General features: G+C 35.8%; 2 protein-coding genes and 1 non-coding gene across 6 annotated transcripts in view; 2 read left to right on the forward strand and 1 right to left on the reverse strand.

The window, feature by feature from the left end:
• Window positions 1-10,168, forward strand: part of PRPF39 (pre-mRNA processing factor 39) — a 39,078-nt gene extending 28,910 nt beyond the window's left edge. For 3 of the 4 annotated variants that reach the window (XM_023741986.1, XM_023741987.1, XM_023741989.1), the window contains 9 exons: window positions 2,217-2,382; window positions 2,863-2,970; window positions 3,652-3,816; window positions 4,127-4,253; window positions 4,616-4,884; window positions 5,732-5,916; window positions 8,724-8,798; window positions 9,035-9,155; window positions 9,416-9,558. In XM_023741986.1, coding sequence (XP_023597754.1) covers window positions 2,217-2,382; window positions 2,863-2,970; window positions 3,652-3,816; window positions 4,127-4,253; window positions 4,616-4,884; window positions 5,732-5,916; window positions 8,724-8,798; window positions 9,035-9,155; window positions 9,416-9,472 — 1,273 coding nt within the window. In that variant the 3' untranslated portion in view covers window positions 9,473-9,558. Of the gene's footprint in view, window positions 1-2,216; window positions 2,383-2,862; window positions 2,971-3,651; window positions 3,817-4,126; window positions 4,254-4,615; window positions 4,885-5,731; window positions 5,917-8,723; window positions 8,799-9,034; window positions 9,156-9,415 lie in introns of all 4 variants that reach the window. The other variant, XM_004387878.2, reaches the window with a different exon arrangement.
• On the forward strand, window positions 4,945-5,030 carry LOC111822708 (small nucleolar RNA SNORD127). The gene has a single exon (XR_002825834.1). It is a non-coding gene; the product is annotated as a small nucleolar RNA SNORD127 (small nucleolar RNA).
• Window positions 10,169-10,468: 300 nt separating the features above from the next.
• The window catches only part of FKBP3 (FKBP prolyl isomerase 3), a 14,374-nt gene continuing 1,569 nt past the window's right edge, over window positions 10,469-23,273 (reverse strand). The window contains exons 2-7 of the mRNA XM_004387879.2: window positions 21,446-21,547; window positions 20,122-20,229; window positions 15,099-15,234; window positions 14,572-14,639; window positions 12,375-12,472; window positions 10,469-10,830 (exon numbers count right to left, since the gene is read on the reverse strand). Coding sequence (XP_004387936.1) covers window positions 10,776-10,830; window positions 12,375-12,472; window positions 14,572-14,639; window positions 15,099-15,234; window positions 20,122-20,229; window positions 21,446-21,547 — 567 coding nt within the window. The 3' untranslated portion in view covers window positions 10,469-10,775. The remainder of the gene's footprint in view (window positions 10,831-12,374; window positions 12,473-14,571; window positions 14,640-15,098; window positions 15,235-20,121; window positions 20,230-21,445; window positions 21,548-23,273) is intronic.

The raw sequence follows: 23,273 nt of genomic DNA on the forward strand, positions 1-23,273 counted from the left end.
TGTATAAGACCACTATTATAAGAACTCAAGAAAAGGTTTAAACACAGAAGAAAACATTCTTTGATGGTTACGAGGGTGGGGAGGGAGGGAGAGGAATATTCACTAACTAGATAGTAGACAAGAATTATCTTAGGTGAAGGGAAGGACAACACACACTACAGGGGAGGTCAGCACAACTGGACCAAACCAAAGCTAAGAAACTTCCTGAATACAAGCAAACACTTTGAGAGACAGAGGGGCAGCGGCAGGGGTCTGGGGACCATGGTTTCAGGGGACATCTAGGTCAATTGGCATAACAAAGTGTATTAAGAAAATGTTTTGCACCCCACTTTGGTGAGTTGTGTCTGGGCTCTTAAAAGCTAGTGAGTGGCCATCTAACATACATCAATTGGTCCCAACCCACCTGGAGCAAAGGAGAATGAAGAACACCAAAGACAAGGAAAATACTAGCCCAAGAGACAGAAAGGGCCACATAAACAAGAGACTGCGTCAGCCTGAGACCAGAAGAACTAGATGGTGCCCAGCTACTACCAGTGACCACCCTCACAGGGAACACAACAGAGAGTCCCTGATGGAGTAGGAGAAAAGTAGGGTGCAGAACTCAAATTCTAGTAAAAAGACCAGACGTAATGGTCTGACTGAGACTGGAGGGACCCTGGAAGACATGGTCCCTGGACTCTGTTAGCCCAAAACTAAAACCATTCCCGAGGCCAACTCTTCAGACAAAGATTAGACTGGACTGTGGGACATAAAATGATACTCGTGAAGAGTGTGCTTCTTAGCTTAAGTAGGTGTATGAGACTAAATGGGCAGCTCCTGTCCAGAGGTGACATGAGAAGGCAGAGACGGTCAGGAGCTGGTTGAATAGATACGGGAAATCAGGTGGAAAGGAGGAGTGTGCTGTCACAGTATAGGGAGAGCAACTAGGGTCACATAACAATGTATGTATAAATTTTTGTATGAGGGACTAGCTTGAATTGTAAACTTTCACTTAAAGCACAATAAAAAAAATTGTATGGATATAATGATACATGACATTTTCAAATCTTTTTGTTTAAAACTAACCTACATTTTTATGCAGAGTGTTGTCATTTGGATATACTAATCTGGAATTTAGGAGAAAAATTTGAGCTTGAGTTACACTTTTGAGAATTGTCATAGTATACGTATTATTTCAAGCTGTGAGTATTGATGAGATTGGCCAGAAAGTATATAAAAATAGATGAGAACAAAATGGAGAATGGAATCCTTGGGAATACTAGTATTTAGGGGCAGGCAGCCAACTGGACAGCTACTAACAGCAACACCAGGAAGGGGGAACCCTCAAAGGAGATTTAAGAACAGTTAGGCTTGGAGAGAAATCAAGAAGGTGGTAACTCAGAAGCCAAGGGAAGAAGGTTCGAAAAGTAAGGTGTGGTTAACAGCCTTAAATACTGAAGACGTTAGGGTAGCAGCTGTCCGTGAAACAGGTGTCCATTTAATTTTGCATTTTAAGAAGCAACTGGTAATTTCAGTAGCGTGGTGGTCACAGGTACATCGAATCTGGAGTAATAGGGAGTGGGAAGGAACGGCAAACGTTTATTGATCACTCACAAGTGCATACCCATTGCCATCGAGTGGATTCTGACTCATAGTGACCCTATAGGATAGAGTAGAAGTGTCACATAGGGTTTCCAAGGCTGTAATCTCTACAGAAGGTCTTTTCTCCTGTGGAGCCCACTGGGTAAGTTGGAACTGCCAACCTTTCGATTAGCAGCTGAGCGCCTAGCCATTGTGCCGCCAGGGCTCCATCGTTAAGTGCACAGATGACGGTATTTAATTTTACAGTAGCTTTGCAAAGTAGGTAATCTTGTCCCTGTTTAAAGATGAGGAAACTAAGATTTAGAGACAGTGAAAAGTAAACTTGTCTGAAGTCACATAATAACTGCCAGTACTGGGATTTGAATTTGTATTTGTCTGTGCCTTCTCCGTTCCACTGTAAAGCAAGAAGGAACTGATGTTTGTTCTAACAATTTTAAAACCACTACTGTCCTAAGACTAAAATACTTGAGGATGATACTTTTAAATACAAGGCCTTTACTATAGAAGGAAGGAGAAAGGGTATGATGTTTTAGTTCCTTTTTAAAATCAGAGTTCCTCTCGAAGAGTAATGTGTGGTAGGAATGTTAAAATTATAATTCAAATATAGATCATGTATTTTCATTTTCTTCCTTTAGATTTAAAGAACATGTACAGAATAATTTACCTAGAGATCTTTTAACTGGTGAGCAGTTTATTCAGCTGCGAAGGGAATTAGCTTCTGTAAATGGACATAGTGGTGATGATGGTCCTCCTGGTGATGATCTACCATCGGGAGTTGAAGATATAACTGATCCAGCAAAGGTAACCAGACTTATCCAGAAGTCCTCAGTGTATGAGAAACTAGACCTCACATCCCTTGAGTGCACTGTGGTATAGAAATAAACTGTATAACAGGCCCTTTTTCCAGTGACTTGTAGCTCATTTAAAGTTAATTTCTGATTAAGAAAGTGGGGACTCTTTAGCTGCTGTGGTTTAAATATAGATCTAAGTTAAAATCTGTTTTACTAGGAGACACTTGGAAATAGCTTAGAAGGAATATTTTGCTGAGCTTTGATCTGCTAGCTCTGTTTAATAATAAAAATGCATGATAAAGTGGTTTATTAGGAAATTCTGTTATAAACTTTAGTATTGTTAACTGGACTTTGTACAGAATTGTTAACAGTTTGAAAACCACCACTGTCCTAAAACTAAAATGAAGATAATACTTAAATGTAAGCAAAAAGATACTGAATTTTTTAGTATGTACTTTCTGTGATTTAAAATTTCTTTTTTCCTCCCAAGCTTATTACTGAAATAGAAAACATGAGACACAGAATCATTGAAATTCATCAAGAAATGTTTAATTATAATGAGCATGAAGTTAGCAAAAGGTGGACATTTGAAGAAGGTGTAAGTGTTTTTGTTTTATAATAGTCTTCAAAATATGCATAGGAATAATGTACTTTTCTTTAAAATTTGATAGTAATGTCTGTTGTCATTTCTGCTTTATATTTGCTTATTTGAGTAATAACTTAAGATGTTCATTCCATTTATTACTACCATTATCAATTTTCTATGTTCTATTTTAGACTCTTGTTGAATTCAAACTTGAATCGCAAGATATCAGGTTGATCTCAACTCTTTTATTATAATTGTTTACTTTTAAAATTAACTTCATCTACCCATTTTAAGTGTATAGTAAAGCAAGTTATGATAAATGTATATACACTGTAATCACCACCACAATCAAGATACTATACATCTCTGTCACCCCAAGGGCTCTTTTAGCCTCTTCCCAATCATTCCCTACCCTACACTGGCCTCAGGCAACCACCGATCTGCTTTCTGTCACTATAATTGTTCAATTTTAAAATACCCAGCAAGGAGTAAAATCTTCTGAATGCAGCAGTTAAAATGACTGAGTAAACAGAAAATACACTTCATTTCTTCAATTCATAAAGTCAAAGGAATTTAAAGGATTTTAATTCTCAAAGCTTTTTTTTTAAATCATGATTTGTATTCAGTGTACGTATGCATATTGTGGTGTTAGTATTGGTTTACTTTCATTGCTATGCCATACTGTTATTGCAGATTAAAAGACCTTATTTTCATGTGAAGCCATTGGAAAAGGCACAGCTGAAAAACTGGAAAGAATATTTAGAATTTGAAATTGAAAATGGGACTCATGAACGAGTTGTGGTTCTTTTTGAAAGATGTGTCATATCATGTGCCCTCTATGAGGAGTTCTGGATTAAGGTAAAATTATATGCTCTTAAACTTAAATATTTATAAACATTGATCTAGTGACTAACCTTTTTTGTACTTCTGTTGAATGTTGTTCATATAACTATATCTGTTGCATTAGGAGATGGTCTGCTTGCAACCAGATTTGACTGCTGCATATGCCAACCTCGTTGCCTCTCTTCGTCCTTCCTTACAGAAACTAGTCTAGTGGTTCAATAAAGGTGCTGAATGGGTTTAAAAATAGAATTTTATCGTTCTGTCACATATTTAATGGCTTGCTCAGCTGTAAATTATTCAGTATTTCCTCTGTTTCTGTATGTAGTATGCAAAGTACATGGAGAACCACAGTACTGAAGGAGTGAGGCATGTCTTCAGCAGAGCTTGTACTATTCATCTCCCAAAGAAACCCATGGTGCATATGCTTTGGGCAGCTTTTGAGGAGCAGCAGGGTAAGAATGAGGAAAGTCTGTTGATAATTTTGGGGTTTTAAGTTACGTCAGGAGAAAATTACATGAATTAAGTCAAGTGGGATGGTATAAAGCGGGTTGGCAAACTTTTTCTGTAAAGGGCCAGATAGTAAATACTGTACATTTTGTGCGCAATAAGGTCTCTTAACTACTCAACTCTGCTATTGTAGCTCAGAGCAGCCTTAGGCAATACATAAACAAATGGGTATGGCCACTGTATCAAGTATTTACAAAAACAGGCAGAGGGCTGGATTTCGCCCCTTGGCTGTCATTTGCCAATATCTGGTATAAAGTATCCTTCAGAAATTTAAACAAAAGCATAAACATTTAATTACTGTTTCTAGGTAATATTAACGAAGCCAGGAATATCTTGAGAACATTTGAAGAATGTGTTTTAGGATTGGCAATGGTTCGTTTAAGAAGAGTAAGTTTAGAACGACGGCATGGAAATATGGAAGAAGCTGAACATTTGCTTCAGGATGCCATTAAGAATGCCAAATCAAATAACGAATCATCGTTTTATGCTATCAAACTGGCCCGACATCTTTTCAAAATACAAAAAAACCTTCCAAAATCAAGAAAGGTGCTTTTGGAAGCAATTGAAAGAGACAAAGTATGTATCTGTATTTTTAAGAATATTTTCCATAAAAACATGGTTAAATTTTTTTCACTTTGGCAACTGTGATGACAGATTTGGTCTGTATGTAATATAGTTTCTTACTAAATGAAGACAACAGTCCCTCTAAACTGATGTTGCCATTATTTTTTTCTTTTTTAGTCAGTCTGAATCAAAAGGTTGAAAAAATTAAGATTATTATGTGTTGTGGAGATTGTGATACTTTTTATTTTCTCCACTTTTAGAAATTTTACAACAAATTTGTTGATTATTAAATGTAACAGAGACCTGGGATAACACTTTATTAGCAAAACCATGGCAGTTGTCTCCATTGTAGCAAATGTAGCAGTGAGATTATTCTCCCTTTTCTGAAGTATTTCCTTTTATATACTAATAGATAGGAGCAGTGTATAGAAGTTTCTCTTTAGGTTTTCAGTTATTGTTGGGTCTATTTAAGACAGAGGCTTAATTAGTTTGCTTCCAGCTGCAGTTTAAGATGTTTACCTACAGTTACAAAAATTTAAATTATTGGGAACTGTACAGGTCATTTTTATATGCTTATTTTCTGATTGTCATAGTATGCCAAATAATATTAAGCCCAAAATAGGACATAAAGTTTGAATTTATTGGCATTTAACAATTTGTATAGTTTGGGAGATCCTTGGACAAAGTCACTGTCCATCAGTGTGCTAACAAGTATTTTTTCACCCCTTTAAAGTATGCTTAAAATATGAACAGGAGTTACCAGTATTGAATATTTTTAAAATTGAGACATAAAGAATTAAGGTATTTTAAATACCTATGCTCTAATATTTTAGAAATCTTATTGATGCTTTTTACACAGGAGAACACAAAGTTATACCTCAATTTACTTGAAATGGAATATAGTGGTGACCTCAAACAAAATGAAGAAAACATCCTAAATTGTTTTGACAAAGCTATACATGGTTCATTGCCTATTAAAATGAGAATTACATTTTCTCAGAGAAAAGTGGAATTTCTTGAAGATTTTGGTTCAGATGTTAATAAGTAAGATCTTATATTATCTCTTTGATGGATGATTGAACACTGATATTTTTGGATGGGAATTTGATGACTAGTAAAAATTCATACATTGTTATGTTTGAAAATGTTTGCCTAGGTTAGTTTTTCCTCGATATATGTGGGTGGGGATAGATTCAATTTTGTAAATGTCTTACGCCTTAAACAGAGGACATATGGATTATCTTTCAAAATTTTAGCATGGTAATTTAAACCATGAGTGGATGAGAGAAGGCAGGAAGCAACAATCCAATGAAACGGGAAATGGGTCAAGGATTGAACCCTGAAACACACATTCAGTAAGTAGGCTAAGAAAGGTGGATGCAGTAAATCTGGAATAGGAATTCATTTTATCAGAGATTGGAGAAAAGGGTGGATGCTGTCTCACAGATCATACCTACTGGCTTCATTTTCCTGCATTGTAAAAGGCTGAAAGTTGAGGGTGGTGTAGAGGGGCTCACTAGGGGATTTCAGAAAAGTACAAGTTTAAAGTTTAAATTTGCTAAACAGGAGAGAAGTATTGGTTAGAGCAATGCTGCAGTTCTGGTCCTACCAATTTTATCAGCAAACATCTAGTGCCATGTGGCTTCTCTAATTCCTCTAGGGTGATTCTGTTGAAGCAGCTGTCAATAAATTGAGAACTACCTGTGTCATGGTATGAAAATGTATATATATATATTTTTAATTTTGATGGCTGTGTAAAATTTCAGTTAAATAGCTAATACCATATTATATTAAATGTTTTATAGGAATTATCTAATGTAATTTTCATAGCAGTCTTATGAGGGTTATAGGTACTTGTTCTTTTTATAGATGAGGAAAGAGATTAGCCAAATGTTTCAAAGTCAAGCTATTACATCTGGGACTGGGATTAGAGCCTACTTCAAAGTCTATGCTTTTTACTAACATATGTACTGTATATTTAATGTTTTGTTTAGCACTGAAGAAGGTATAAAAAAGAAATGAGATGCATGATTATGTTAAGTCTAGTTTGATGATACTGTAATCAGGGGAAATAGATAAGTGTATGAGGTAGCATATAACTGATAGGAAGGCTGTGATCTCTGTAGATCAGAATGGATTTGTTATGCTTCATAGAGAAGGTAGGGCTTCATTTAGTTACTACTGGAGTCTGATAAGCTGAGGAGAGGACACAGTGGTGAAAGCAAATTAAAGTTTATGTAAAAAAACATGCTTGATTGGAAGGTTTCCTGAAGTAGTGAAAGTGTGATTTCGATTGTGCTGTAGGTACCTTGAAAGCTAGACTCAGTTCAGAACACATGAAGTAGGCATTTGACCATAGGGAGCTATTGGAGTTTTGACCAGTGAGATTAAATGCCGCAGCACCTTTAATTTGGTAATAACATGTAGACTAAACTGGAGGCTCAACACAGATGCCATTTAGGTCTTTGCAAGTATAGATATGGAGGGTCTGAGTATGAGGACTAAGATTGTTGTAGCTGAAATTAAAAAAAAAGGAAAGATAAGAAAAATAAGAGACTTAGAAATCTAGGTAGGCTGTACAATGAATTTATAAGAATTGACTCTGGGGTCAGATAAACATAGGCTTACATCCTAGTTTCTTCACTGCCGTAGTTTTGTATATTTCACTTTGGCAAATTAAATTTTCTCATGTGAAGACTGAGTCTCTTAGCACTTGTCCCACACAGCTGTTGCAAGGTTTAAATGAGATTAGTCCACCGAAAGTGCTTGATGCATAGTAAACACTCAACCCGAGGTGGTGGTGGTGTTTTGCCATGGAGTGGATTCTGTATCATAGCGAACCTATGACAGAGTAGAACTGCCCCATAAGGTTTCCTAGGCTATAATCTTCATGGGAGCAGATTGCCCCGTCTTTTCTCCCATGGAGCTGCTGGTTGAGTTAGAACTGCTGACCTTTCAGTTAACAACTGAGCGTTTAAACCATCACACTACCAGGGCTCCTTACAACCTTTGAGGCTACTGATGTTAATTTTATAGCCCTTTCAACTTTAGGGAATGAATATTACTGGTAATCAGTAAGTTATGTATACAGGCTGCCCAGGAAATTTAGTACATTCATGTAAAATACCAACCTCATTTCTATAAAAATGCTGAATATCTTTATAAAGATATTTCAAAAGGTGGTATAAAAGGAAAAAAAAAGGATCATGATTTCAAATTTACTTTTTGACTTAAAGTGACATGCTGTTTTTTTAAAGTTCCAAGTTCCAGTTGAGGCAATACATATATCAAGAATTTAAATTTATTAAAAATTACCTTTTTAAGCAATGAAAACAAAACTATATTTCAGTTTTGTTAGTTCTCATTCAGTTTATCATTTGGCCGAAGTTTGTACTTTTTTATGATAACTGGTGGTAGATGACTTCAGTAGCTATTGTTAAATGAGATCTCAAAGGTATACAAATTACAGAACTGTCAGGATTCATGGTTGCACAGGACAAAAGCACATCAAGCTGACTGTCTTAGTTGTGTGATAGATGGTTCTTAGGCAGACTCTCCCCATGTGGTAGAAATGATCAACCACAGGTAGTTCTTGGCTAATATCCCACCAGCTTTAACAACTTAAAGAACAGGCCTCTTCCCGTAGCTCAGTCAAAAGGCCTGGGAACTCACTAAATGTCCTGGTTCATATGCTCACCTCTGAACTAATCCCTGGTTGGGGGTATATAATACTATAATCGGTCAGGCCTGTATTCCTGCAGCACCAGGGATACATGGATAGAAAATGGAAAAGGTATGTGTTTCAACAGTTTGGTTTTTGTATATTCCAGAGGATTTTTTTCTTCTCTCAGGCTTCTGAATGCTTATGACGAACATCAAACACTCCTAAAAGAACAGGATTCTTTAAAAAGGAAAGCAGAAAATGGGTATGTAAGTTCTTGCTGAGTCAAAGACGCTTAGCCGAAGACATTAAGGAAATACCTTTAAAGATATTTTTAAATGTCACCTTTAAGTTGTAAAACTTACTTTATGATTTGAATGAAGATCTAATGACTTTCTAACATCCTAATTTAAGAGTGAGGTGTACACAGATGACATTGATTTGTTAAAGTACATATTTGTAGGAGTTTTGGAAGTTACCATTTTGACTTTTTATTTATAGATCAGAAGAACCAGAGGAAAAGAAAGCACATACAGAAGATACAACTTCATCATCTACACAGATGATTGATGGTGATTTACAGGCAAATCAAGCTGCATATAATTACAGTGCCTGGTATCAAGTGAGTTCACATAACAGAATTGAGGGTTTTGTTCATAGATATTAGGAACACAAATTAAGATACTTTTTTTTTTTTTAAAGAAAAAAAATTTACTTTTGTTTCAGACTATAGAATACACTATATATCTGTTATCATTTGTCATAATTTCAGCAGTGAATACATGCTTATTTTCTTAAACATAATCTGCTTTAATTATGTATTTGTATATGAAACTTAGCCATGGTTCTAGTGTGCTAACCCTGTGTACTTCTTCCTTTCAGTACAATTATCAGAATCCTTGGAATTATGGACAGTATTACCCTCCTCCTCCAACCTGATGGGAAGACGTGAATTTCAGATGGAGTGTGTGAAAAGTATGAAATTATTTTTTTTAGTGAGGGATGTAAACATAGCGTAAGCTTGTCATATTTGATAACTTGTCTTCCCTGTTTCTGTGTAACATGATTTGTTTAGTAATAGGGAAAATGTCACTTAGTAGCTTACCACAGATACTATTTCCTACCATTTATAAAATTTACTTTTTATTGGAGAACTATTTTTTTGATTTTTGCATTAAGTGGTCTAGAACAATTTTGAATGCATTTGCAACAGAGTTTTGTAGCCTTAAGGGTAGGAAAAAAACTGACTGCAAATCATGTCAGTGTAGTACAAGATTCTGAAAACACACAAGGGCTGGTTATTAAGGATTTACTTCCTCTGTGGGAAAAAAAAAAAAACTTGATTTTTAACCTTTGTTGACAATGGGTTTGTCTGCGTGTTTCAGTTATCCTTGCTGTCAGTTTGGATCTATAATTGCAGAAATTGTACACTATTAAAATACTATGCCTTGGTATAGAGATTATAAATGAGAAAACGGAATGTTTGCATCCCTTAAAAAAATGAAAATCAAATTGAAAGTACATTGTTGTTTCAGGAGACTTTGTATTCAGAATATTCATGTAAAACTTGTGAGCAAGCTTTCATTTTGATCAAACTGATCATTTTTGTAATAAAACCGAAGAATTATCCAGTAATTGTTTATGAATTTATTTTTTGGGGGAAATCACCTAATAGTAACTTTAGATTTACCATTATTAGTGGTTCACTGGTTCTAAAGTGCACTTTTCCTAAATTCAGGCTATTAATGCCAAAATCTTAAACCTTTAAAATTTTTATTTTCTCTCAAGCTGTATGCTTTTGTCTTCTCATTATATAGAAATATTTTAAAGATTTTAAGATGCACATCCATGGTAAATCCTTAATTCAGACAATATTATTACAAGTTACTCTCTGGTGTGAACAATAATATATTAACACCAAACGAATCAGTCAGATCAAGACAGTGGATAAATCTGTAATTGAGCTTTTTAGTTTACAACACGAGGTAAAAGGAAAAGCAATTCTCTTTAACCAATACTTTACACAGATGCAGGAAAGTATTTTAGACTTAAAGAATTTATAATAAGGGATACATTTCTCAAAAGATGGAGATCAAGTAAACAAGGTTTTAACTTAATTCCTTGAATTTACCAGTTGACTCCCCCATTAAACACAATAGTAACCAGCTCTAGTTACGTAAATTTCTTCAAGGCCAAGTTTTATCATTGTTGCTGTTGTCTTTAGACCTGAAGCCTTGCTACTTCAATCAATATCCACTAATTCCACTTCAAAAATAAGTTTTGCATTTGGTGGAATTCTGTTGAAGATGTCAAGGTAAATTTGATAACACCTTGCCCCCACCACCACATCCTTAGTCTAACCACCACATCCTTAGTCTAAAATTTGCACACTGGATCAGAGGCTAATAAATACTAGTCTAGAGGTTCTCAAAAGCATCTTTGCGTTTCCTTTAGTGGAAAATGCAGATCATAACCTATCAGTACAGGCTGACTAGGTAAGCTGAGCTTGGATTAGGAAAATCCTCCTTACCTGGAATCTGCACTAATACTCCCAAATTGACCCCACTTAATGAAGACTGCTACTTACTACTTTAAAAAAGAAAAAAAAAATCAGTATAGCTGAGTATATATGCTGCATTAAATCAAAATCCATGTAAGGTAGTACCTAATAATTACTGTGAATTTTAAGATGCTAAGTTCAGAGAAGGATGTGATTTATGCATATCAAAATTCTTGGGATGCTTCATGAAAGAGGAGTTACAATTGGCCATCTGATTTTGACAGACTAAAGAGGGCTTAATTATATCCCCAGTGAATCTTAACTGATAAGACTACAGTGACCTTCCAAAATTCTAAACAAAAAAACTTACTCTAATTGATTCAACTAGTCCAATGGGAATGAAAGCAACAAGTTAACTATCTTCCCATTTGACCTATTGGATTGGTCTTGGAGTTCACAGTATGAGTTAATCTTAAAGTCTCAATGCAGAAATAGAAAAGATGTTTTCATGTTTACTAAATATTGCTATCTCACGCTTTATTGAAGGGATTATAAAATTTCTATAACAAACGACATGGCCTTTAAAAAAAAAAACTTCATAAACGTTGGGTCTATCACGTAAGTACTATCAGTAGTAGTAATCACAGTTTGTTGGTCTTTGGTCCCTAGTAGGTGGTATAAATGGTTTGCACTTGACTGCTAACGCGAAGGTTGGCAGTTCAAACCCACCAAGCAGTACCACAGAAGTAAAGGACTGGTGGTCTGCGTCCGTTAAGATTTACAGCCAAGAAAACCCTATGGAGCAGTTCTACTCTAACACATGGGGTCCCCATGAGTCGGAATCGACTGGATGGCAACTAATAACAGTGTTGGTCATGGGTCACCTTTGTTCCACAACTGGTAATCCCCAACATATGTTCCTTTTCTAAGCTTTGACTGTCTACAGTTAACTGCCTGAAATTACACTGTAGCATAAAATTATTGTAAGACATACTTCTAATACTCTTGCTACAGTTGTTTGTATAGGGCATCTTAATGAAGTAAACCCTCGAAGAATAAGAATTGCCTTTCAAAGATGAGAGCTTAAAATTTCAGAGTTGAGGTCTTGAAAATGAAAAAAAAAGCCTGAATAAAAGATAAAAGAAGATTCCAGCTCCAGTTTGAATACTTGTACTATTAGAAAATATTGTCTATATTGGGAGTTACTGACACAAAAGCATTTAAATGTCAGGAAGACTAGTTTGGACAGGATTCTTGATCGAGAGGTTAGCCTAGAAAGCATCTTTCATACTTTCAGCTACTCTGTGTTTTTTTTCTTTAATTATGAAGGAAAAAGGATACTTGGCATCAGGCTGTCCTTTCTTTCCATAAGCCCATTCTGGTTCAATCTCTAGTCGAGCCTTTTCTCCCTTACTCATAGTCAGGAGTGCTTCATCCCACTAAAGGCAAGAACATAAAAACATGATTGTTTTGAAAAAAAAAAAAAATACATGCAATATTAGAAAAATCAAGATTATATAGAAAAAAAGCATTGTGTTACTAGATTTCATCACATCGTAAGGTATTTTCTTGAGTAAGTCTAAATCTTTGGCCTCAAAGTCCTCAATGGAAAAAATATATGTATTAAACAATATTTTTTCAATGTAGTAGCCAATCTCCTGAAATGATACAATGTGAAAGCACTTTTGTAAACTGTAACATGTCATACATTATAGAAACCAGTTTGTCAGTTTGTCATTAGCCCCATAATAAAACATTACACTATAACATCATAGTGCATACTTTTAAGTTTATTTTTCTAAGAACGAACTAGCAAGTAAAACTGATTTAAGATTATCAAACATATAATAATGGGAGCATAATTGGTATATAAGATGAAATGATAGAGGCTTCTGAGTTGCCTCTCCATTTTTTTCCGTTTGGATCTTAAAACCAGTCACTAGATAGTTAAATCAATGTGATGAAAGGATACAGAATACGTTCCTAATATCATATACCCTGTTGGAATACAGCAATCTCATAAAGCTTAGCGCATAATTAGAAAATCATGCTGATGTTGTGGGGCTGGTAACCAGCGTCACAGAACGTGTACTAATTGTTTAATGAGAAGCTAGTTTGTTCTGTAAACCTTCATCTAAAGTACAATTAAAAAAATCAGTTAGTTTGAAACGTGACTAATTCATTAAATATTAAAAACTATCTCTGGATAGTTAATCCAAAAATAACAAACAAACAAACAAAAAAAAAGGAAAATTATGCTGAGATAGACCTGTCACATACTAGAAATTAAGAACATGGCAGACTAGATTTACCAGTATGCGAATCAGTTATTTAAAAAAAAACAAAAAAAACTGCTGTCAATTCTGACTCACAGCGACCCTACAGGACAGAGTAGAACTGTCCCATAGGGCTTTCAAGGAGTGGCTGGTGGATTCGAACTGCCGACCTTTTTTTTGTTTGTTTATTGTTGTTGTTTAAATGAAGTTTACATTTCAAGTTTGTCTCCCATACAAAAATTTATACATGCATTGTTATGTGACCCTAATTTCTCTCCCCATACTGTGACAGCACACTCCTCCTTTCCACCCGATTCCCCATGTCCATTCAACCAGCTCCTAACCCTCTCTGCCTTCCCATCTCACCTCCGGACAGAAGCTGCCCATGTAGTCTCTTATACCTACTTGAGCTAAGAGGCAGACTCCTCATGAGTGTAACTTTAAGTCGCACAGTCCAGTCCAATCCCTGTCTGAAGTTGGCCTGGAAAATTATTTTAGTTCTGGGCTGATAGAGAATCCAGGGGCCACGCTTTCCAGGGTTCCTCCAGGCTCAGCCAGACCATTAAGTCTGGTCTTCTTACTAGAATTTGAGTTCTGCACCCCACCTTTATCCTGCTCCATCAGGGACTCTCTGTTGTGCTCCCTGTGAGGGCAGTCATTGGTGGTAGCAGGGCATCATCTACTTCTTCTGGTCTCAGTGAACTGCCGATCTTTTGGTTAGCAGCCGAGCTCTTAACCCTGTGTCCCCAAGAGCATGCTTATATTTGAAAGATACTCTGGTGTTTGAGCCTAGATTGTGAGAGGTTTGAGAGGCCATAGAACAAACTTCTACCTCTATCAGTGTTTCGGTAGAATAGATATTTTACCTTTTCCTATCTACAAGTGGTTCAATGGTTATTTCACATTTTACAAGAATCGTAAAACAAATTTAGTAAGACACATTCTGACAACGAAATACTTGATGAAGAAAAAGTAATAAAAAGGGTAAGCATGGAAGGAACTAATATCTGAGTCTCTACTATATTAGGTGTTTTAAATTATGCTCATTTAATCTTTTAACAACTCTGAGATGGGCAGTACTGTCCCTGTTTTATAGATAGGGAAACTGAAGCCCAGAGAACCGAACTTGTGCCAGATCATACAACTAGCAAATAACAGAACTTGATTTGTCAGTATCCAAAGATTGTTTTTTCCCTACATCCCCAATCCTAATTCTTCATAACACCATACCACAACACATTTTATTGTTATTCTTTACTTACTCCTCTGATTACTTTGCCAACTCCAACCTTAAAACTTAAAGGCTTGGCATTTTTCTTCTTCTTTGAACCTGCAAAACAGATTTTCCTTACAATTATAGACCTTAATCTTTATTAAGAAATTAAGTTCTAGTGGAAAAATATAAAGATTAGATATTTAAGTTGACTTCAGAATGTACAATACTATGTATTATATGAAAAGAAATAAAATTCCAAATGCTGGGTAATTTACAAAGGAAGTTGCAGATATAAAAATAATTTTATATCTAAAATAGCACACTATTCTGACTTCGTGAAAATCCTAAAGCCTCACTTTGGGAAACATCGTTTAGACTAAGCTGCTCTATTTTTTGCTTTCCAACTCAGTATCAATGAACTGAAGACCTCTTCTAAGTAAATCATACATGTCAAAAGACTTCTGGAAAAAGTACCTGACAGCCAAGAAAAAGGAACTGCCAACTAATCTGTCTACCACAGAAATATTCTGCACTGTTTTTAAGTTGAAAAGAAAAGATTACATCCAGACTTACTTGTTTGAATATTAGTATCAAAAACAGTCCCATCCTGTAGTGTTCCTGTATACCAACAGTGAACAACATCTCCCTTTTTGGGAAAGTTGGTTTTATCTCCCTTTTTAAGAACAGATTTTGTGTATTTTGGTGGACCCTAGAAACAAACAAACCAAGAACAACATACACATAGAGTTAATAACTCATGTATTTTAGAGTGATGAAAAGGAGAATACCTATAGAGCCAACTGTGACCTAACTCAGGTCACAGAGATCTGATGGATTTGGTAACAAACTTTTGTCTCTAGTTCACATCTCTGAGTTAAATTTACTATCTCAAGTCAGTGATGAGAATATAAGTAACTTATGTATCTCCAATTCAATTTTAATTTCCAGCTTCACTGGAAATCAAAGTTCTTTTGACAAGGTTCTATTACTTATTCAACAAACCATAAAATGAATTAAAGTCATTCAAGGTTAGAAATATCATTATTTAATTATTCCTTTGAAATCATTAGGTATTACGTAAAGCATTATTTGTCAAAGATTTTGTTTCAGCACCAAAAAATATCAGATACTTTTAATATATCCAATCAGAATGAATACAATGATATTGCCTCCCTCTGAACATGAAAATAAGTTCACACATGTATGAAATTATCTACAGAAGTCGCCACGAGAGGCATATTTTCTAGAAAAAAGCAGGATTATCAGGGCCTTGGAGTCCTGGTGGCACAGTAGTTACGAGCTTGGTTGCTAACGAAAGGTCGGTAGTTCGAATCCACCAGCTGCTCCTTGTAAACCCCATGGGGCAGTTGTCCTCTATTATATTATAGAGTCACTACGAGATGGAATCAACTCAACGGCAACAGGTTTGGTTTGGGGATCAGGGCCTTAAAAAAAAATAAGGGTACTCTAATCAATGATAATTCATATATGTGAGAAAAGCATGCCAACCTAGAAAAGATGATGTGCCAAGCACCTAGGGATTAAAAGAAAAAAAAATAAGAGCAAATGTAAAAAATGTAAAAGTAACCCTCCTTACCTAAATCTGTTTGGTTCTTGAGTTCAGGCAGGGAGGGATTTGCATTATCTAAATCTGCACTGAGTTCCTAAGTTTCAGAACACAAGTAACAAGATGTGGCTTGTTATTAAGGAATCCAAAGCTATTTGGTTCCTGAGTTTAGAAAGCAAGAGATAGTGTTTTCTTTATTCCTCATCTATTTCTAATGGGTTGCTAAATCATGCAGATTTTTGTTCACATTTACTTCCCCGGTTCAGGATTTCATCTCTTTCTAAGGCTTGTAAAAGTCTTCTCTCCTGGCAAATAGTATATTCCTTCAGTCAGTCCTCCACTCCACTGCTGGAGTAATCTTGATAATTATTGCTTGTATTTTTATGCTCAAAGGCCTTTGCCATTCAGGATCCTAACATCTATGTAGAATTCTGTCCCTTGTCAAACACCAGTCTCTTCCATGACCTCTTCAGTAAAGCTGGCCACTATTCTTTTTTGTGTCCCCGGTCCCACCTCCTACAAACTTCTGCTAGGGCACCTGTCACTTATGTTGCAATTTCTGAACTCCAAGGTCTAGAACTGTGGTTTTCAATTAGGGCAATTTTACTTCCAAGAAACATTTTAGTACTGTCTGGACACATTTTTGGTCGTCATAACCTGGGGGGAGGAGAGTGCTGTTGCTAAACATCCTACAATGCATAGCATTGCATTGTTTGCCTTTCAGTTGATTCCAACTCATAGTGACACTGTAAGACAAGAGTAGAACTGCCCCATAGGGTTTTCTAGGCTCTCATCTTTACAGGAGCAGATCACCAGGTCTTTTCTTCCACAGAGCCGCTAGGTGGGTTTGAACTGTTGGCCTTTTGAACACTTAACCATTGCGCCAGTAGGAAGGCCCCCACAACAAAGAATTATCTGGTCAAAATGTCATTAAATGTCAACCCTGGTATAGAATACACTCGGTTTTAGAAATATTGAGTGGTTAGGTGAATGAATGAATTGATTTCTTACACAGATTTTCCTACATAGGTGAATATGTACTCCGCAGCTCACATGAATACTCACGGAAAGGAATAAATTGGTATTCTGATTTATTCTAATATAATATTCAATCTCCTGTGATTTCACCTGGAAATTAATTCTGGGTATACAAACAAAATATGCACTGGGGTAATCTCAACAAGGTCATACTATCCTGTGTGATCTTACCAGAAAGTCATCTTCCCTTTAGGACAGACTATAAATTATACCACTCAGATCATTTCACTTCCTGGTATTCTTTCAAAGGATTACTTGATTATATTTTGATAAGAACAATCTTAATAAATACAAGTATTTTCATTAAAGCAAAGGTTAAAGAAATATGACTTTACTAAGAAAATTTAAAACATTTATTAAAGCTCTCTGAACTAAGCAAAGAAATTCAAAACTGATTTGACAGTTACGCATTTTTAAAGTCACTTCTGAAGTATCTTTAATGTGGGTGAAAACCAAAAAACTAATTCTCAATATTCAACTGTTTTATGAGATAGATTTTTTTTGGGGGAAAAGTCTCTTTTTGGGTCTGTAGTCCTAAACATATCCTCTAGTTTATTCTTGTTTGTAGTCCTAGAAAAAAGTAATTCTAGAGCATATTCCTTAATCTGAGAGATACTGCCCCAAACTGAATAGTGCCTCACTCAAAACTAATAATAAAGAAATGTCATTAATGAGTTAATGTCGGCTTGATGTGTTTAGCCCTATACATGGTCAAACTTAACATGCATAGAATTTTACACTAAAGAACACTTAATAATAAAACAAAAGGAAGAGATATTATTAAATACCTATTATTTGCCAGTCACTTAATACATATCATGCCACTTGACCAAAATCCTCTGAAGAAGGCATCCCATACTTGAATTTTGCAGAGATTGAGGTTCAGGGAATTTATGCAACATAACTAGAGAGTAGTAGAGGATGAATTCATACTTGGGTTTGTCTGAATCCTAAGCTCCGGTACTCTCCAGTATGCCTCAAACAATAATGGGAGTAACAACAGTTAATGTCTATCAATGTTAACAGGTAAAATAATTAACATCTACTGAGTACCTGCTATGTGCCAGGCACTATTCCAAATGCTTTACAATGAATTCACTCTTTTAATACTTAACAACCTTATGATGTAGGTACTACTATTATCATCCCTATTTTACAGATAAGGAAATAGAAAGATAGCACAGTTAAGTAACCTGTTTACAGCTCCCAAGTGGCTGTGGAGGATTGGAAACCAGGTACAAATTGATGGTTGGATATACAGCCCATGTTCTCAACCACTTTACTGCCTCTCAAACACATATGGTATGTCAGGTTTTAGACCAGTCTTTTTCTTATGTCAGTTCATTTAATCTCATGGCAACCTGAGAGTCTTTTCCATATCTTTTATAAAGAAAGTAAAGGCTTGGATAGGGCACATAGCTAATAGATAATGGAGCCTGGATTTACAGTTTAACAGGTAAGTACTTTGAACTAAAGCGAGACTGCCTCCCTAAATCAAGTCATACCTACGGGTCGAGTACAATGTAGAGTGAAACCTGTGAGAGCTGGAACTCGATAGGACTGCCTTCTTTTTCCAGTCTTGCAAGTTTTCTGCCTTTGACAGGGTGCTGTCTTACCACTTTTCTATCACTCTCTATTAGTGGAAAATATTTGAGTTTTCCTTCTCTGATAGGTTTCCACCTTACACAGGTTCTGGCTTTTGCAGGTTTTACTGCATTACGAAAGTAATTAAGCATTAGCTTCTTCCCTGACACCCCCATTTCACGTGTTTACCACAGAGCCTGTCACATGGTGAGAGCTCAATAAACATTAGCTGTGTTTAATAATACATTTAATGACTCAAAATAACAGAATTTAAGTTGGCAGATGGATGCCAAACTACTGAAATATCAAGTCATATAATATTTTTAAGAAGCCCTGGTGGCCAACCTGAACGGTGGCAGCTCGAACCCACCCAGATGTCTGAGGGGAAAAGATCATGCAAATTAACTAGCTTTAATCATATAACGCGTCTATGGTGGCAATGGTGATTCACTGGTACAATTCGCGTCCTCCATGTGGGAGACCTGGGTTCGATTCCCAGCCAAGGCCAATGCCACTCACTCACAGCCACCACCTTCTATCAGTAGAGGCTTGCGAGTTGCTATGATGCTTAACAGGTTTCAACACAGCTTCCAGACTAAGAGACCAGGAAGAAAGGCCTGGAAATCGCCTTCCAAAAACTGGCCAACGAAAACCTTATGGATCACAATGGTCCAATCCCCAGCCAGTAATGGGAATAGTGCAGGACGGTGCAAGATCAGGCAGTGTTTTACTATGTTGTGCGTGCGGTTGCCGCTGAGTCGGGCTGACCTGACAGTAGCCAATGGCAATCCTATACTTGATCTTATACTCTGTCCACAAATACTCAAATGCTATACGTTCATCAACAGGCTATATCTCTTTATAAAAACTAAAGATTGATTATCATCATGGAGTCTAAGACCACTTAAATGAGTAAACTTTGTTGGCAAGATACATAAGAAATGGCAAGGTCAAGTCAGCTTTTACTAAGGCTATCTTCATTACCTGCAGAAATGGTTGAATCTTGTTCTTACTCTTTTATCAAAATAACCAACCTAGGTTGCAGCCAGGCCTGGACTATTTCTATTGCCAGGGACGCTGTGTACATTAGAAAAAGCTAAAAATAATAAAAAAGGAAGTTTCTTTTACTCATTCCAACTTGGCTATATAATCAAAGCCTTAAAATAGCTTTTAAGAGTCTGGCCCAGACTCAGAGGCAATATTAAGTTAGAGCTATTTCACAGGATAAGCTACTAACTATAAAGTTTTGTTTTGGCTCCAATGCACCTAAGGGCGAAGACAAACTCCAATCAGTGTTTGGCTCACTGTGAAAGTGGCCTTACTAACCAACTCCCGACTATATAAAGCAAATACTATTTATAAAATCCACATTAGAAAAATACAAAATAAGAAAATATTAATACAAACCTCTTCCAGAGTCTCTTCAGACTTGGTTTCTTTGGGCTTGTCATCATTAACCTTCACATTTTTCACCTGCTCCGACACCTTATTTATACTTTCGGTACCTTTGAAACGCTGTAAGGAAAATGTTCTTACACTTGTCATGTAAAGAACAGGCAGAAAACTAGGACAGTCACCTAGATTTTCAGCTTCTCAATTAAATGAATCTGCACCATAAATATAGGCAACAAAAATCAAATGTAAATAAGTGGCCTAAAGAAACTTGCTAAGAACAAAAGAAGAATTTTATGTTAATAATTCTTATCAATAAATTATGGCCCTCAAACCATCTATCTCACAATATAAATTCTGAAATGAGAACCATGACCTTTAGAAAGGCCAACTTAGTTGGAATTGCTACTATAAATGGTCATATGTCTACTTCTAGTTGTATAAACTGATCCGATCTCTTCAGAATACAATTTAGTTAAAGGCGTTAAAATTTAAAAAATAATACCACTTATACAAATATATACTTAATAAGTAATTTGAAACTTGGGAAAAAACTATGCAGTTATTCAACACACTATTATCCAGAACAGCAAAGTAACCATACATTTGGGTGTGGAATACTCAAGTTTTTAATGATGTGGAAAATCCTTACAATGTTAAGTGAAAATCAGTAAAAGTTCTAACTACAGTAAAATCTCAACCATTTAATCAAATATATGCATTGAAAATATTCAGAGAAAACATTCTGAAATATTAAATATGTTCATTTCTAGGTAGTAGAATTATATTATGTACTCTATCCTTTTCTATTTAAAAAATAGCATTAATTTTTATAATCAGAAAAATGGTTTCTAAAAAATACAGTTGACTTGACAAAATCTAGTAACATATATCCCAAATTAGAAAACTTTCCATGGAAGATGGTCATTTCACAGTGAACAAATATTGGCGAATTTTCTAAAATTTGTTTTTTAAAGGCTCAGCCTCAATCAGACTTTATGGAGCTTATTTTTAACATGCAGTGTAAATGCTTAAGTAATATGGTAATACCAATTGATATCATGGATTTTTGACTTTTCAGTACCTTTACCACCTCAATTTAAGCTACTGTAGAATTATTTTTAAAAATCTAGTCCCTCCCAAAATATGAAAACATTCTGCCACGTTGCGGATTAGCCTCACTAGATTTGATAGCTAGTCCATTTCCGATTGCAGTTCAAAAACAAAAAAAAAACACAACAAAACCTCCAACATATACTGCTAATACACATTTAAAAAGTCTTTCTGGGAATAAAAGATCTAAAATGAGGTTCTGGTAATAGAATTTAACAATACTTACCTTAGTTTCAAAAAGACGGTTATAGGCTGTAACCAAATGGTCCTTGTTAGCTGTCTTGGCCACATTTTTAATGTTTCCTAATAGCTTATGTTCTGCAAGAAACTATAAAGAAAACTGGTTAGGCAAAATAATTTCTCTCAAGAAGGGTCTAAAATTAGAAAATGACTTTTTATGTCAGCAATTATATATTTTAAACAGTACTACTAGTGAAGTAATTAAAAAAACCCACTATAATTTACCCTCTCATAAAGTAAAAGATTTAAGGAAGCTTGAAAAAACACCGGGTATTTATAAGAATCATTCACAAGACTAGAAATATGCAGGTCTCACACCAGTGCGTTCTAACCCTTTCCGCATCACAGAACTCACAGAAAACATCCGTACAGCAAGCACACTGTGGTGACTAGAGGAAGCTAGCTGCTCATGGCAGAAGCCTATCTAGTCTGGGCCCTGGGAGCCTCCAGCCATGTGGGGCATAGCTTTCTCCCCCTAACTGTACCCCATTCTTGGCAGTTTCAAAAGCACTGTTATACAGTGTTACAGTATAGTGGTTAAGCATATGGATTGTGAAGTCAGACCACCTGGGTTAAAAATCCCTCTGTATGACCCTAGGCAAGGGACTTGGCTTTCCTGAAGCCCCACTTTCCATATCTGTAATGGAAGATTGTAACAGCATTACATCAGGCTTGTTACAAGGATAAAATGCAATAACCCATTTCATGTGTTTCGCATAGAACCTGTCACACAGTAAGAGCTCAATAAACAGTAGCTATTATAATTAATAATCTATTTAATAACTCAGAAATAATTTCATTTCTCTCAAATGTAAGTTCACAGATGGATGCGAACTACTGAAATATCAAGTCATATATTTTCAGGGAGCCCTGGTGGCACAATGGTTAAGTGCTCGGCAGCTAATCAAAAGGTTGGCAGTTCAAACTCACCCAGAGGTTCTATGGGGGGAAAAAAGACCCAATGATCTGCTCCCATAAAGATTACAGCCTAGAAAACCCTATGTGGCAATTCTACTCTGTCACATGGGTTTGCTATGACTTGGAATAGACACAACAGCATCTAACAAGAACTGTATTTTCACAAAATCATGTAGCCTGTGGATTTTCTTTAGTAACTTGTTTCTCTCTTATTCTACTTCCTTTTCTGTCTTGCCCTTGCTTGATTCCTCATTTTGTTACTTTCTCAAAGTTGTCCTTTGGCATCTTCCAAGGTTTTAATAAAGCATTTTTTCTAACACTATTGTTGTATTTATTTTCTTCTCCTTTTTCTCATGATCATTTTCTTAGAGAAGTTTTTTAAATAGCAAGGACTGATTGGGAAAGAGATAAAGTTGATTAAATATAATCAGTTGCTTCAGAATGCCTGTGATTTTTCTTTAGCAAGGTTCCACAAAAATATACCAAATATATGCATTACTTTGGTGTTTCATGACCAATAAAATAATCATCATCGAATGCAATTTCAAGTATCTGAGTGAACACTGGAGAATATGCATTTAAAAGATTATAATGTTATAAAAAATATTTTAATAATGCGAAAACCAAACCCCTTGCCCTCGAGTCACTTCCGACTCATAGTGACCCCACGGGATGGACGAGAACTGCCCCACAGGGTTTCCAAGAAGCGGTTGGCGGATTCGAACTGCCAAGCTTTTAACCACTGCACCCACCAGGGCTCCTCTTAATACTGCAAATCTCTTGAAATTGTCCCATGTGGGCCAGTTTTATATTAGATTCCAGATTGGAATGACTTGTTTTATAAAAATTAGATGAATGAAGCAGTTTTAAGTCATTAAATGTTAAAAAAAAAAAAA

This window comes from Trichechus manatus, unplaced genomic scaffold (genome assembly GCF_000243295.1).
Source record: "Trichechus manatus latirostris isolate Lorelei unplaced genomic scaffold, TriManLat1.0 scaffold00196, whole genome shotgun sequence".
Taxonomy (NCBI): Eukaryota; Metazoa; Chordata; class Mammalia; order Sirenia; family Trichechidae; genus Trichechus; species Trichechus manatus.